Here is a 16,001-nt window from a genome sequence, read left to right on the forward strand (position 1 = left end):
GACAATCTGCGAGAAAATAGCCGATAAATGGCGCTATTTCCTCTGCTGGGCGGAGCTTCTGACAATAATAGAGTGACATCACGAGTTGTGCACACGCCCAAGTTGTGTTTACATTATGGAGGATCAGAGTTTTGACCACGAAGAGGCTGAATTGAACCAGATTTCATCATCATGGTCATTTCAAACCCAGTGATTGATGAAGAAGACACAGAAGGTGGTTCTGCCATCGGTGAGTCCAGGTATTACTTGATCGTCTACTAGCCGCTAACCGCTATCGGCTCCCGCTAGCTGCTCGAGCTAGCGGCTCCCGCAAGCTGCCCGAGCTAGCGGCTCCTGCAAGCTGCCCGAGCTAGCGGCTCACGCAAGCTGCTAGCCGCCCTAGCTAGTGGCTCCCGCTAGCCGCTAGCCAGCCGCTCCCACCGCCCGTGCTCCTTTCCTCCTCTCTCTGGTCTCTTCCAGGCTCAATCTTTCATCAAGGCTCATAAAACGCCGACTAGAACTTCAAAACACTGTAAAAACTTGGATATTTAAGAGGAAACAAGCCGATATAAACACAACAGATGGAGATCTGCACAACTCGTGACGTCACGCCCACGAAGAAGGATTCCCCCGACTTCCTCGGCTGGAGATTCAAAATTCAAATAACTTTGTTATGCGACAACAGTGGTGGGGCAGAGTCGGAGGAACCTTACAAGTAGAACCCCAACTATCGTTTTTTGCAAAGTAGTGTTTTACAACTGGGACTTTAAGGTATATTTCCATCCAAATTGCCATCTTTTTCAGCGTTCGCTGCTCCATTCCAGCACTTCAAGGTTACCAGAGGTAAATGAACAATGAAGAAATACCATTTCCAGTAGATAAAGGAAGTAAAAACCCTCCTGATCGGTCACGTATTATCAATAAATCATCCAATCGGGCACAAAGTGGAGCTCAGAAACAGAAGGCGAAGTAGAAGTTTGTCAAAACATGTGGCGAGTTCACCAAAAAAACATCCACCAGTTCACCTGCATGCAGGGAATTCTTAATATGTAATTCTCCTTTATTGCACCCAAGAACAAAAGTAAATCCTGGAAGCTTTATTTTGGTAACCGCACGGAAAACGACAGACCTGCAGGGTATGTGGGAAATTTCTTTCCACCGCTGGGGGATTTTTTTTTTTTTTTTTTAAAGGAATTGGAGGTAAAGTGGAACAACGGACAGACACAAATCCACACAATGGAAAAACAGACGATTCGACTGAGACGACGGGAGGAGAAGTGGAAGAAACGGGCTTTTTTTCAGGAACCCGGCTAGCGACAGATAATTAAACGTAAACTAAACTGCGCAAAAGAAGTGAGCAAATAGAACAAAGCTCCCAACAGGATATTAACCCCCGTTTGTACTTTTCTCCCTTTATCTTTCCATCTTTCTTTTTCCTTACATCTCCTGTTCTGTTGACTTCAATTACATTTGTTCAGGATAAACTGTTCTTCTCTGTTTTGTGTTGGGGAAAAAATGAGAAAAAAATCTATAAAAACTAAAGTGGGAAGTTTCATAAATGTTCCATATTGATGTTATTGATGAAGGTTTATTTTAAAGGTCATCAGTAAGAGCCTGAAATGTTTGATGTAGGAAATTCAGGATCTGTGGGGGGAAAAAAAAAAAAACTGCAAACAGGCCGAAAGACTAAAAATATCTCTATTTGATTGTGCGAAGCCAGAAGCTAATCCCTCGATGAAGAAGTCCTGGTGGTCGCTGAAGGGAGGAAGACGTCAAAAGAGAAGAAGAAGAAGAAGAAGCAAAGGATGGTCGTTCCTTTTTTTTTGTTTGTTTTGTTACCCATTTGAGGAGGCCGTCCCTAAATTGTCGAACACATAAGAGGCCCCCTGTGTGCGACTCTCTCAGCATTCAGGACCAGAGCGTGAGGCGATCCAACTATTCTAAGTCGCTCTGCGTGTTGTCTGCAGCGAGGGCGAGTTAGAGAGAGAGAGAGAGCGAGAGAGCAAGAGAGAGAGAGAGAGAGAGAGGATCGGCCGATTCCCCGCAGCTTCAACTTCGAGGTGCATTTTAAACTTATTGAAAACGTCTTTATCCGCAGCAGAGCTCATCTCGACTGGCCTGCCCACCCACCCCCCACCTCCTCCTCCTCCTCCCTCCCTCCCTCCCTCCCTCCCTCCCTCGTCGACCCGAGCTGCTCGACGGGGGGAACTGCAGCGGATCCGGAGGGTCTGAGTGGCGGAGCGGTCAGAGTCGTCATGGCCGTGGCCCGGGAGCGGAGTGCGTGTCTGGGGCTGTGGGTGCTGCTCCTGCTGGGCGCCGGCGTGGAGGACGCGGCGGAGGGATGTAGCTGCTACCCCGCTCACCCGCAGCAGCTCTTCTGCAGCGCCGAGATCGGTGAGTTGTTGCCACGGCGACGCAGGGGGAGAAGCGAACCTGGCGGCAGGTGGAAGGGGGTTTTTGGTTTGTTTTTTTCGTGTGTTTTGGTTGCGGATAACCCCAATCAGGCGATAATGTTTATTTGTACAGAACAGGAAAAGCTTCCGTCGCTTTTCAAAAAAAAAAAAAAAAAGTTTCGACAGAGAGATTTTTTTTTTCTTCCCCCCACGAGACCCACGTCTTCTTCTGGTCGGCTGCACATTTGCTTCTCCGTCACGTGAAAAACAACCTCAGAAAAACAGGCAGCGCCGACTTGGCCTGCCCTACTTTCTATCTGTCTGTCTGCCTGTCTCTCTCTCTCTCTCTCTCTGCCCCTCCTCCTCCTCCTCCTCCTCCTCCTCCTCCTCATCCAGTTCTTTCTTGTCTCAAGCAAAGGCCAAAACCAACACTCGGCTCTGACTTGGAGTGTTTGGCTGCAGAGGGCGGAAAGCTGCAGTTTGTGCTTCAGTCAAAGGTCAAAGGTCACACTCGAGACGGAGGGGGAGATATAGAAAAAAAAGAAAAAAGAAAAAGGGCTTTTGCATTGACCTCCAGTCTTATTGGAGGCTCTGGAAGTACCAGGATGTTTTTAAAAAAAGCCACCACAGCTCCCGGGGAGGCCGCAAGCAACTTCCTGTGACTTTTATCCCCTTTGAATAGTTAATCTACAAATAATTCGGACATTTTTATTACAATAATGTAACATAAATTGGTTGAATATGGCTCAAGAACAGACATCATATAAAAACCCAGCAGATATTTCTAATTATTTCAATTAAACTTTAAATCAAAATCTAATTAACTGCCTCTGACGTAAGAAAATGTACGTTTTTTTTTTAGGAAATCCATCTTTCAATGACTCAAACTGTCACTTTAAATACAAAACTGTAAAAAAAAAGAAAAATGTCCAAAAACAAAGCGCCTCAGAACTGCGAAAATTGATTTAATGACGACGTAAAGTGTTTTGAAACACGCTATACAAATAACATATTATTATTTTTAATATAAAAAGCAGCTGTTTTAAGAAAATCGCACCTCAAAACTGTCTCAGTTCCTTTATTTGTTCGCTCATTGGGATTTTTTCAATTAGAAATTGAAAAAGCTCTGCTCTTTTTGTATTATTGCAAAAGTAAGAATGGCTCAGCTTGAGTTTGAAACCCCCCCCGTTTAAAAACGGAGCTGATTGGTCTTTGTGTTACGTAACCGCCAGCTTTACACTTTGTGTAAAGAAAGAATAGCGGCAATAAAACAACATCCAGGAAGCCGCTGAAGCCGCTTTTGTTCGTTGGTCGCAAAGAAAATGATCGATATCATAACTTTGTTTGCAAAAACCTGGAACGCAGAGTCAAAAATCTACGATTACTATTTTTTTTAACCCGATAGTAAAAGTCCAAATATCAAAAGATTAGTGTTTTTATGCAACACAAGCTGAATCTTTGAGGAATCAAATGTGTCATTTTAATTACAGGCCGTTGATATTTATTTATTTTGGTCTATTTCATGGGTTCAGGGTCTCGTTCGCACTTCTCCTCTGATGTTTGCAAACAAATCTGCCAGCGGTGAGACGCGATCGTCAACCTGTCAGGAGATTCCGTTTGCCTTTCTGGTTTGTGTTTTATATTATATGTGAAATATGAAGCAACTGTGAAAGTAAATAATCTGTGTGAGGCGAAAACTGGGCTACTCGAAGGATTTATCATTATTATTTATAAGGAAATGTTAAAAAAAAATCAGTTTTTAGCCCGTTTTTGGCGATAATAAGTAGGAAGTTGTGTTTTTTTTTCTTCTGACTGGTGTTAAAATGGGTCAAAACAGTCGCAGGTTCTTTAGCGACTCCTTTCGAGTTTTTTTTTAGGGTTCAATGTTTGACTTGGACGGAGTCACTTGTCCCCCTTTTCAGGTGGGACGCAACCTTTCGGGGCGTATGAATGCCAAATACGGTAAATCCCTCATTTACGGCGAAAAAAAAAAACAGCGTCCGGGTTTGTTTTGTAAGGACAAGCTGCTTGGTGGCCTTGGCTTGACCTCGATGTGCCGTCGGAGCCGAGGAGCTCTTTGGACGGAGCCGTGAATCTGAGGAATATCCCGTCTGCACAAACGCTGGACGATCCCTCGGCTAATGTTTGTCTATCTGACATTGTAAGTGTGTGTGTGTGTGTGTGTTGCTGGAACGAAGCCAAGCCATGCCAACACAGCCTACTCCATCTCTCTCACTTTCTACCCCCCCTCCCTCCCTCCCTCTCTCTCTCCCGCCCCCCCCACTTCATTTCCATGTCTATAGGCTCAGTCCAATGGTCTGCATACTAACAATATCGGTGTGAAAGCCCGCTGACAAGTCCAGCTTTGTGAGCATGACAAGGGTGCCGATTCATCCGGGAGGGGTGGAGTGGGGTGGGGGGGATTGTGTGGGGGGGGTGGGGGCGTTTGTTACTACATCAGTTCTCATGGTACAAGTTTGCAATATTTCTCTTTGGTTATGTAGCCGAGGAGCAGATGTACGGCCACTTTGGTGTGCACAGCTGCACAGAGCCAAAGGAGAGGGCAACTGAGCGCGCTCAGTTCAGATGTGTGTGTGTGTGTGTGTGTGTGTGGTGGTGGTGGTGGTGGTGGTGGGGGGGGGGGGGTAAATATTTCTGAGAATCCGGGTCAAGAGAAAGGACACCAAACTTTTTGAAGCTTTTGCAGTTCAGTTCGTATCAACATGGAAATATCATTTAAAAAATAATTTGCTAAAATCATTCCAACATACTTGGAGGCTCTGTGACGTCTCTGTCTGATGCTAATGACTGGGCCCCCGCTTCTTTTTAAAAATTATTTATTATTAATAAATATTATTATTATATTTAAATTTGTTGTCTTATTTACTCCCTTCTTTTTAAAATATTATTTATTAATAATAATAAGTATTATTATTATATTAAAAATTATTTACTCCCTTCTTTTTAAAATATTATTGATTAATAATTATTATTATTACTACATTTTTAGATTTTATTTACTCCCTTCTTTTTAAAATATTATTTATTAATAATAATAAGTATTAATATATTTAATTTTTGTATTTTATTGACTCCCTTCTTTTTAAAATATTATTGATTATTAATAATAATAAGTATTATTATTACATTAACATTTTTTATTTTATTTACTCCCTTCTTTTTAAATATTATTATTAATAATAAGTATTATTATATTACATTTTTTTACGTTATTTACTCCTTTCTTTTTAAAATATTATTTATTAATAATAAGTATTATTATATTAATTTTTTTATTTTATTTACTCCCTTCTTTTTTAAAATATTTAATAATTATTAATTAATGTTATTTAAGTTTTAAAAAAAAATTTCCGTGTATTGTTTATTTGTTTAAATGTACTTTTTATTATTGACATGCCCCGGACTGTTGTGCACTGATAACTGCTCTTCTTCCTACGGGACGTTTTGTTTCTTTTCCGTATTACACTGTATTTTATCGTTACCTGTGAAACTGCTTCCAATAAAGAGAGTTATTAAAAAAATAAACAAAAGAAAACGGTCCAACCTGGACTTTCCCAGTTTTACCAGAACGTCTCAATAAACGATTAAAGCCACCAACCCAAACATTTGTGGATTAAAAAGCCTCAGATGGTTTTGATCCCCACACTTCCATTATTCAGCTCGCTTTGGAAGCTTTTAAGAGCGGCGGCTAATTTAGCGGCGCGCCGCATCGACTCTGGCGTGGCCTTCGTCCTTCCAGAGGAAGAGCAGATCAAAGAGCCGATGAAGATGATGGTCGTCTGTGTTTGTGTGACTCATCCAGGGATCTTAATCATCTAAACACAATCCAACAAGCCACGTCTCCCCGCACAAACTATTTCTCCTGGCAGTTTTAAAATAGAGTGGAAAAAAACCCATTTAATTATAGATTTCTTGTAAACTTCTATGCGCCTCAATGCAAAATTTGATTTCATTGATTGAAATGACTGATAATGGAGAATATAATAGTAACTCATCCTACTTGAAGGACTTAATTGTTAATTTATCAACTTCGCATTAATGAATTCTAATCTGGAAAAGCTTTACAAAAATAAAGACGTGGAAAATAAAGAGTTTATAAATAAGGGGTTTTCATACCTTTTTCCAGATACATTTTTTTTTATTAACCATTAATTGAGATTGACTGGTGTTTTTCCCCTGAATATTACAGTACTTCTTGGAGTGTGAGGAATGTTCTCCACTTTTTACTGAAGGCGGAAAACAGGAAAAACAAAAGATTGCAGTATCGCTTTATTTTTTTAGTTTAGTGTTTAAGTTTGTTTTAACATGTTTTAGTGAGGTTTCTGCTTTATTATTTACTGTATTACATTAAAAAAACCATACGACTTCTTCAATTTTGATTCCCGTTATTTCATATTTTCATGTATTTGTCCAGTAAATTTGTACTTTACATGTTAAAAGTGGCTCATTTTAACTTCTGTAGGTTTATGGTTTGACGACACGATACCGGCGGATCAGAGACATTAATTAAAGTATCTGGAAAATTTGATTATTATATTTATTCTAATAGCTATACTCAAAACATAGTACAACAAGTTGACAGCTTATTATTACTGCTATTATTATCATCGCTATAATAAGTATTTAAATTATTAATAAATAATAATAATGATGATAATAATAATAATGATAGTTATGTATAAATAGTGCATCTTTTTTATTAATTGTATTATATTGTGTATGTTGTGTGTACATTTTTTATTTTGTATTAGTATATATTATAAGTACAATTCAGAACTGTCACTTCCTAACTTTTACTCAAGTAAACAAGTGGAATCGGTACTTTTTTTTAACTCCCAGTTCAGAATGCGAGCACCTCCGCCATCTTAAAAGTAAAGCAAAAGTATGACGTTGTGCGAAGTCGCCATACTTGTAAATAGAAATACTATAAAACGGAACCCAGAGTGTGACGTGTGACGATACGAGGTAAATCACTGAATTCCACAATAATAAACCACCTTTGTGTGCAAAGCGATTCTTCGAACTAGAGAAACTCTGAAATATTTCAGGACTACAGTTTGTATTCAGTTTAATATTAGCAGATTAATATTCGTCGATTAAAGGTTGCAGGTGTGACGGAGTGTTTTTGAATCACGCAGTACAGGAAGTGTGACACTTCACGCAACATGTTTGTCTGCCTGCCTTTCTATCTGTGTGCGTCGTAAACAAACAAACAAACCTAAAAAAGCTCCTCCTCCTCCTCCTCCTCTTCCTCCTCCTCCGCCTCGTCCCTCATGTGATAAAAGGAAAAACAAGGTTTGCTGGGCTCACACTCGCTCCGATACTGTTGCTTTTCCTTTTCTTGCACTCGTTTTACGTTTCACTCGATCCACTCCGTCTGTTTTCCGTCACCGACGTTTGAAAACCGCAGGAAGTGACCAGACTTACATTGATCACACGCTTCATTTTAAGTTGCTCAGCCCACGACATGCATTCTTCTTCTACATCTTATTCCCAGCCTGACAACATGAAGCTCCTGCAGAGAACACAGGACCAGATATTTTCATTTCAATACATAATATTCATATTCAAGTGAACCTGACAGGAAAGTAAATCAGGTTAATTGAGTTCAGGTTCATTGGATTCATCGTGTCGAGGGTCGGTACAGATAATGTACTTGTTTAAAATCATCACTGCCTTAACAGGCATCATGACGTTGTTTTGAACTGATTTCATTTGTTGTGATCCTTTCATGTTTACCAAAAAAGTACCAATTCCACTTGTTTACTTGAGTAAAAGTTAGAAAGTTCTGAATTGTACTTGTAATATAATATATACTAATACAAAATTAAAAATGTACACACAACATACACAATATAATACAATTAATAAAGAAAGATGCACTATTTATACGTAACTATCATTATTATTATTTATTAATAATTAAAATACTTTATTATAGCGATGCTAATAATAGCAATAATAATAAGACTTTCATGTTTACCTGTGACATTTAATCCCTTTAATTATTCACCATTATAAACATACTCATTTTCTCATTCCCTGGTTGTTTATGTGTTAATTAATTAATATATTTGACAGTTCAGTTTGTCGTTTAGTCGTCTGGTTGGTTGACGGGGAAAAAAACATCACAGATTTTTTTTTTTAGTATGCAATTGCATTTATTTACTTATTTATTTTTATCCTTACACTTTATGTACTGCTCTTTTTTCCTGCTTTAATCACATATTTACACCCACTGAGCTGGACAAGAGATGCAAGGATTCGACTTTTCATGAATTTGCAGTTAGAAACCGTCAACACGAGTTGCTGGGAAGCATAAAAAAAAGTATAATCCTACAAGCTACGTGCACATCCAATTACCGCGCCGACGTATGCGAGCTCCACGTTCATATCCCCCGTTGTTCTTACAGTTTAAAACCCGAGAGCCGCGCAAAGTAAAACACAATCACGTCTGATTGATTTTGCGACCGCGGCGCGATTAATGTGCCGGAAATCAAGCGGTAAAACTGCAGATCTTATAAATGTGGATTGGCCCAATCGCTGCGCTATTGTTTGAGTGAATGAACGACTTTTTAAAAAAAAAAGCTTTGGAATTACAATGCGTGTGTGTGTGTGTGTGTGTGGTGGAGTACATACTGTACACTGTATGTGTGTGTGTGTGTGTGTGTGTAGGGGTGGTTAATAGGGGTGAGCAGGCAGGGAGCTACTTGTTATTCCATGTGGGTTTTGATTTCCCTCCCAGAGGAGAGGAGGGACACATCCTGTATCACTACTGAGAGGCCTGGAACACTGTCTGTGAGAGGAGGAAGACAGTGACAGACAAAAAAACTGAAAAATAACCTGTCAATCATCTCCAAGGACAAAAAAACAACAACAACAACAAAAAAAGCTAAATTGAAACTTTCTTTTGTCTTTCCTGTGTAGGTCAATAGCTCATATTGCATCCTTTGTGAAATGGATGTTAATCCCCCCCCCCCCCTATTTTTCTTTTTCTCCTGTATTTTTTTTTTCCTGAAAAGTGATAAGGGCGAAGATCTCCGGGGAGAAGATTGTGTCGCCTAGCAACAGCTCCTCACCTTACATGAAGATGATCCAATACGAAGTCAAGATGATCAAGGTGAGAGGAGCCGGACGCACAAACTCACCATTCTCTGCCGACGTCACACAAATAAAGATTGACCTCGACCTCGCAGACTCGCACGCTTCCCACGGCTTCATTCATGGCCTTTTCTTTTTCTTTTTTAAACATCCACCCCTCCCCTGTCGACTGCCAAATGCCAAGAAAAGGGCAAAAAATGCTTTCAATCGCTTGATTTCAAGCAAATCTCGACATGAATTTAACTTCCTGGCTTCATTGTTGAGTCCGTCCTGTTAAAAAAATTAAAAAATCAAAAGAAGACTAGATGCTCTGCATTTCCCAAGGCAAATGCATGATAGTGTGAATGCAAACTGTAATGCTTTTTGCTGCCGGCCTGCGGCAGGTAGACTGGAATGCTTTGAAAAAGTGGAAAAATCTTGGGAAAAGTTTCAAAAAGTTGAACTAGTTGAAAAATTTGAACAAGTTTCAAAAAGTTGGAACAGTTGAAAAATTTGAACAAGTTTCAAAAAGTTGAAACAGTTGAAAAAGTTTCAAAAAGTTGAACTAGTTTCAAAAAGTTGAACTAGTTGAAAAAGTTTCAAAAAGTTGAAACAGTTGAACAAGTTTCAAAACGTTGAAACAGTTGAACAAGTTTCAAAACGTTGAAACAGTTGAACAAGTTTCAAAAAGTTGAAACAGTTGGAAAAAGTTTCAAAAAGTTGAACTAGTTGAAAAAGTTGAACAAGTTTCAAAAAGTTGAAACAGTTGAACAAGTTTCAAAAAGTTGAAACAGTTGAACAAGTTTCAAAAAGTTGAAACAGTTGAAAAAGTTTCAAAAAGTTGAACTAGTTTCAAAAAGTTGAACTAGTTGAAAAAGTTGAACAAGTTGAACAAGTTTCAAAAAGTTGAAACAGTTGAACAAGTTTCAAAAAGTTGAAACAGTTGGAAAAAGTTTCAAAAAGTTGAACTAGTTTCAAAAAGTTGAACAAGTTTCAAAAAGTTGAAACGTTAAGAAAGTTGAACAGTTTAAAAGTTGAATGGTTGAAATCAGTTAAGATTTGAAGAAGTTATAGCCAGTTTAAAAATGTCTCCATCCCTTAACATTGAAAAAAAGTTGCACAAAAGTTTAAATATTTTAAAAAAGTTGACGAGATTTCAAAAAGCTGGAACATAGCCGGAAAGTGCCGAAAAAGCTTCACGATTTGATATTGGAATGGCTACGAACGGGTGACGATTGCCAGAGTTGTAGCGATTCGAAAAACGTCCAGAATAAACAGAAAAAGAATCTCAAGAGCTAAAAAGCTAAAACTTTAGGAAATTCAACCTTAAAACTGCCGCCGCTGCCTGAAACACTTGCATGAAGCTCACGCCCGCCTCTTTTCCTCCGCCACGTTGTTCAGATGTTCAAAGGGTTCGACAAGGCCAAGGACATCCAGTACGTGTACACGCCGGTCTTCTCCTCGCTGTGCGGCGTCAAACTGGACTCCAACAACAAGGCGGGATATCTGCTCTCAGGTACGGCCAACAGCTACCGCGCTTCACTCGCCGCGCTCCACTCCACGGAGGAGATTTCACAACATTATTGCTATTTCTAATTTTATGTTTTCCACACAGCGTATCTCGTGTATGTCCGTATATATTTAGTGTAGTGTCACATGGCTTTGTTTCGCTTTCTCTTAGTGGTAGATAAAATTGAAGAAGTGCATGTAAATACATTTTTAGGAACTCCTTTTGACGAGAAGCTCAAAATTAGCAAATAATATTGTCATAATGTGTTAAATCGGATCAGTATTATATCAAAATTTTGTGGAAATATGGGGAAATTATCATAAAACAAACTTCAGAGGAATTAGACTCATAAATCTGATTATTATTATAAAGCCTCTGCTTCTTCCTACTGCTTTTTGGAAATGTTGGGCCATTATTTATTAGTTATGTTACCGTTTTGTTTTACTTTGTTGTTTGTGTTAGTTTATCTTTATTTTTGTTAGGTACCAACATATCCGAAATAAACTAAACTTAAAAAAAATTAATCATAAATCCTCTGCCAAATCAAAGACACTAAATATTCACAATATTGTCGACCTTAATACACGAGCTGTAATGTATAAAGTACATAATTATAATTTTCTACCTCATCCAGAAGTTATTCCAACAGAGAGTCGATATAGCCTCAGGAGTACTGTTTTTTTTTTTTTTTGGTGAATCAAATATACTTTATACTTTATAATCCTTCCAAATGCTTAAAATATTAGTTGAGTCATCCCAGAATCCTCACCCAGGATTCACTTTCAGTTATGGAAGTAATGTGAAACTCACCCAAATCGCACATTATTCACTATATTATTAAGCATTATTATTCACAAATTGATGTATTTAATACAAAAAAAATAAACAAATACTCTAATATTTAAGGATAGTAATGGGTTTTGTGTGTACAGTACACAAACTGGGAATATTTGATGCTTTGCAAACGCAAATGTGAACAAAAAAAAGCATTTATATCTATATTTCTGAATTTCCTTCCATTTAAAATTGTTGGTTTAGAATAAAGATGCAAAATAGATTTACTTATCGAGCGCTAGTGAAAATGTAAAAAAAAAAGTTGACAAAGGAGTTTGAACGGCTTTTTAATGAAACGATAATTCCTTGAACTTTCCCGCTGAGTTAAATGAGAGGACCGATTACGTGTCTCTGATAAACACGAGGCGACGGCTGGTTAGCATATTTAAATATGAAACAGCGGAAAGAGGAAGACGAGGCCTTGTTGGGTTGTTTTGGGGGTTTTTTTCTCTTTAAATCGCAGCAGGAAATCAAATTATCCTGCCCAAGTATTAATTTTAACAAGCTGCTGTTCGAGACACGACGGGAGAGTAGTGACAAAATTAACGCTCAGCTCAGGTGAGGTTCACAGATAAGAATAGAATAGAATAGAATAGAATAGAATAAAATAGAATAATAAAAGGTAGAGGAGGCAGAATTTACCCCCGATCCGACCTCAGTAAAGGACGGAGAAGTAAAACAATAACATTATTAACAACAGCTCCAACATTATTCTGATAAATCATAAGAGTAGAGCCAGAAAAAAAAAAAGGTCTCTTATTTTGAAAATTTGTGACAATCAGACTAAATTTTTCTTCAGTTTTAAGTCTCTTGACACTTGAAATGCTGCGATTCCCCAGTGTTGCATTGCAGCATGAAATGTCGAGGACAGGAAATAAACCAAAGACAAACTTGAGCGAAGAAAAAAAACTTAATTCAAGCAAAACAAAACAAAAAACAAAAATTCGAATCTATTCTGCCAAATCAAAAAGAAACTTGATTTTGTTGTTAAGTCGCTCAACTCTGCCTAAATGTGACACAGAACCACGAGTACTTTATTTTACGCAGTTCAGTAATAAAAATACCAAAAATGTATGGCAATCGGTACAAACCATTGCAATGGCCGACCACTAGGGGGCACCTTGACTTATAATTTCCCAATGTTAACTCTATGAGGCTGATAAAAATAACAAAACCAGAATCAACTAAAGTGATAAAATCTAATTCAACAAACAGGAAGCGGAATATTTCCGCGTCACTCGACCAAATCTGAACCGGCGAGAAACAACGAGACTCTTGTTCGTAAGATCTGTACGTTTCTACGTGAAGCTTGCTAACCTTGAACGCGCGGCGTCACCGAACAGGCAGCATGTGGAGCGACGGCCGGATTTCCATCGGCCAGTGCGACCTGGTGGAGTCCTGGGACAACTTGTCCCTGTCGCAGAAGAAGAACCTCAACTACAGATACCAGATGGGCTGCGAATGCAGAGTAAGATCTCGCCACGTGTGCACATTTTCCCCCCCCCTCGTTCCGCGGCGGGCGGCTCGCGGGAAGGTCGCTCTTCCTCACGCGAGTGGATTACAAGGATAAAGTGTAAAATTCTTCTCTCCGTCAGATCAACACGTGTTACACGGTGCCGTGTGCCTCGGCGGGGGAAAACGAGTGCTTGTGGACGGACTGGCTGCTGGACAACAGCCTAAACGGCGAGCAGGCGAGGCAGTACGCCTGCATCCGCCGCTCCGACACCAGCTGCAGCTGGTACCGGGGCGGGCCTCCGCCGGAGAAGGACTTCTTGGACATGACCGACCCCTGACCCCCACAACCACCCTCACCACCACCCTGCCGTAAATACCGTACACACTCGCTCTGGCTTATCCGGCTCAATCTGGTGTGAGAAGCTCCCGATTCCATTGACAAATTGTCCACTTCTTAAGATTTAACCGCGAGCGCGAGGCGACTGGTCGTTACGGTGGAGCTGGGAACACTTTCACAGGGCTTTCAGCATTCCTCCTGTTCATTTTCTCACTCTCTCACACACACAAACACACACACACACACACACACACACAAACACACACCACTTCACTGTTTGTCGCCCAATCAGAACAGCAGCCTCTCCAAATCTCTCACGACACAGAGCCAGCATTTCAGCTCGTGCAACCTTAAATATGGAAAGACCTGGGATTTGCTTGTGCGTGTGGTTGCGTAACAATTCGAGCTGCACATTCGCAAAAAAAAAATGAGTTAACTCAGTCGCACAGTGAAAGACGCTAAGTGAAAGAAAGGCGGTGACAAGCTGAAGCAAGTAGCAACAATCCGCTGCCCGGCCTGGAGCTGCTGGTCTGATCACGTGTTCCTGCACGTACAGAACTCTGTGAAGGTTTCAGGCGGTAGAAAACACCACAAATTCACTTGGTTTGTCTTCGTCGGCGTAAAAAAAGGGCCCTGCGGATAGATCTGAACAGTTATTGGGCCAATAAAGCTCCGTCCAGGGCGTCGAACTCAAACCTCGTTGAGCCTAAAAGCGTCAACTGCCGTCGTTTTCCTTTATTGTTTTTCCTTTAGTAATGAAAACGTCTACTACGTCTATCGACTTATTTTATCCGCGAAATCGAATGAGTTGACATTCTGTTGAGGAATTCAACACCGTAACTCGCAATACGATCGCCCGTATTGCAAGACACGGTAGATTTGACTCCGTTTGCTACCAGGAATTGCAAATATTCATCCAACTTTTCGCTTTAGGGCCCGTCCACACCATATCGTTCTATAGGCCATAGACCTATAGAACTATAGAACTAGAAGCTACTGACGCTAGCAGCAGGAGGAGCGGGGCCATAGACCTATAGAACTAGAAGCTACTGACGCTAGCAGCAGGAGGAGCGGGTTCATAGACCTATAGAACTAGAAGCTGCTGACGCTAGAAACAGGAGGAGCAGGGCTATAGGCTATAGACCTATAGAACTAGAATCTACTGACGCTAGCAACAGGAGGAGCAGGGCTATAGGCTATAGACCTATAGAACTAGAAGCTACTGACGCTAGCAGGAGGAGCAGGGCCATAGACCTATAGAACTAGAAGCTACTGACGCTAGCAACAGGAGGAGCAGGGCTATAGGCTATAGACCTATAGAACTAGAAGCTACTGACACTAGTAGGAGGAGCAGGGCCATAGACCTATAGAACTAGAAGCTACTGACGCTAGCAGCAGGAGGAGCGGGGCCATAGACCTATAGAACTAGAATCTACTGATGCTAGCAGCAGGAGGAGCAGGGCCATAGACCTATAGAACTAGAAGCTACTGACGCTAGCAGCAGGTGGAGCAGGGCTATAGACCTATAGAACTAGAAGCTACTGACGCTAGCAGTAGGAGGAGCAGGGCTATAGACCTATATAACTAGAAGCTACTGACGCTAGCAACAGGAGGAGCAGGGCTATAGACCTATAGAACTAGCAGCTACTGACGCTAGCAGTGGAGGAGCAGGGCCATAGACCTATAGAACTAGAAGCTACTGACGCTAGCAGCAGGAGCAGAGCCATAGACCTATAGAACTAGAAGCTACTGACGCTAGCAGCAGGAGGAGCAGGGCTATAGACCTATAGAACTAGAAGCTGCTGACGCTAGCAGCAGGAGGAGCAGGGCTATAGACCTATAGAACTAGAAGCTACTGACGCTAGCAGTAGGAGGAGCAGGGCTATAGGCCTATATAACTAGAAGCTACTGACGCTAGCAACAGGAGGAGCAGGGCTATAGACCTATAGAACTAGCAGCTACTGACGCTAGCAGTGGAGGAGCAGGGCCATAGACCTATAGAACTAGAAGCTACTGACGCTAGCAGCAGGAGCAGAGCCATAGACCTATAGAACTAGAAGCTACTGACGCTAGCAGCAGGTGGAGCAGGGCTATAGACCTATAGAACTAGAAGCTACTGACGCTAGCAGTAGGAGGAGCAGGGCTATAGACCTATATAACTAGAAGCTACTGACGCTAGCAACAGGAGGAGCAGGGCTATAGACCTATAGAACTAGCAGCTACTGACGCTAGCAGTGGAGGAGCAGGGCCATAGACCTATAGAACTAGAAGCTACTGACGCTAGCAGCAGGAGCAGAGCCATAGACCTATAGAACTAGAAGCTACTGACGCTAGCAGCAGGAGGAGCAGGGCTATAGACCTATAGAACTAGAAGCTGCTGACGCTAGCAGCA

At 40.8% G+C, this 16,001-nt stretch overlaps 2 protein-coding genes across 2 annotated transcripts in view; one reads left to right on the forward strand and one right to left on the reverse strand.

Moving 5' to 3' along the window:
* syn2b (synapsin IIb) overlaps nucleotides 1-16,001 on the reverse strand; it is a gene marked incomplete at both ends in the record, with an annotated part of 99,554 nt that overhangs the window by 15,196 nt on the left and 68,357 nt on the right. The gene's annotated exons all lie outside the window — the stretch shown is intronic.
* LOC308128923 (metalloproteinase inhibitor 4-like) lies at nucleotides 2,235-13,755 on the forward strand (the record flags this gene model as incomplete). The annotated part of the gene is made up of 5 exons (XM_080494637.1): nucleotides 2,235-2,373; nucleotides 9,416-9,513; nucleotides 10,875-10,989; nucleotides 13,161-13,285; nucleotides 13,413-13,755. 5 exons carry the CDS (start codon nucleotides 2,235-2,237, stop codon nucleotides 13,608-13,610), a joined length of 675 nt encoding a protein of 224 aa, XP_080350763.1. The 3' UTR covers nucleotides 13,611-13,755.

The sequence above is a fragment of the Blennius ocellaris genome (assembly GCF_963422515.1).
Source record: "Blennius ocellaris genome assembly, chromosome: 4".
NCBI lineage: Eukaryota > Metazoa > Chordata > Actinopteri > Blenniiformes > Blenniidae > Blennius > Blennius ocellaris.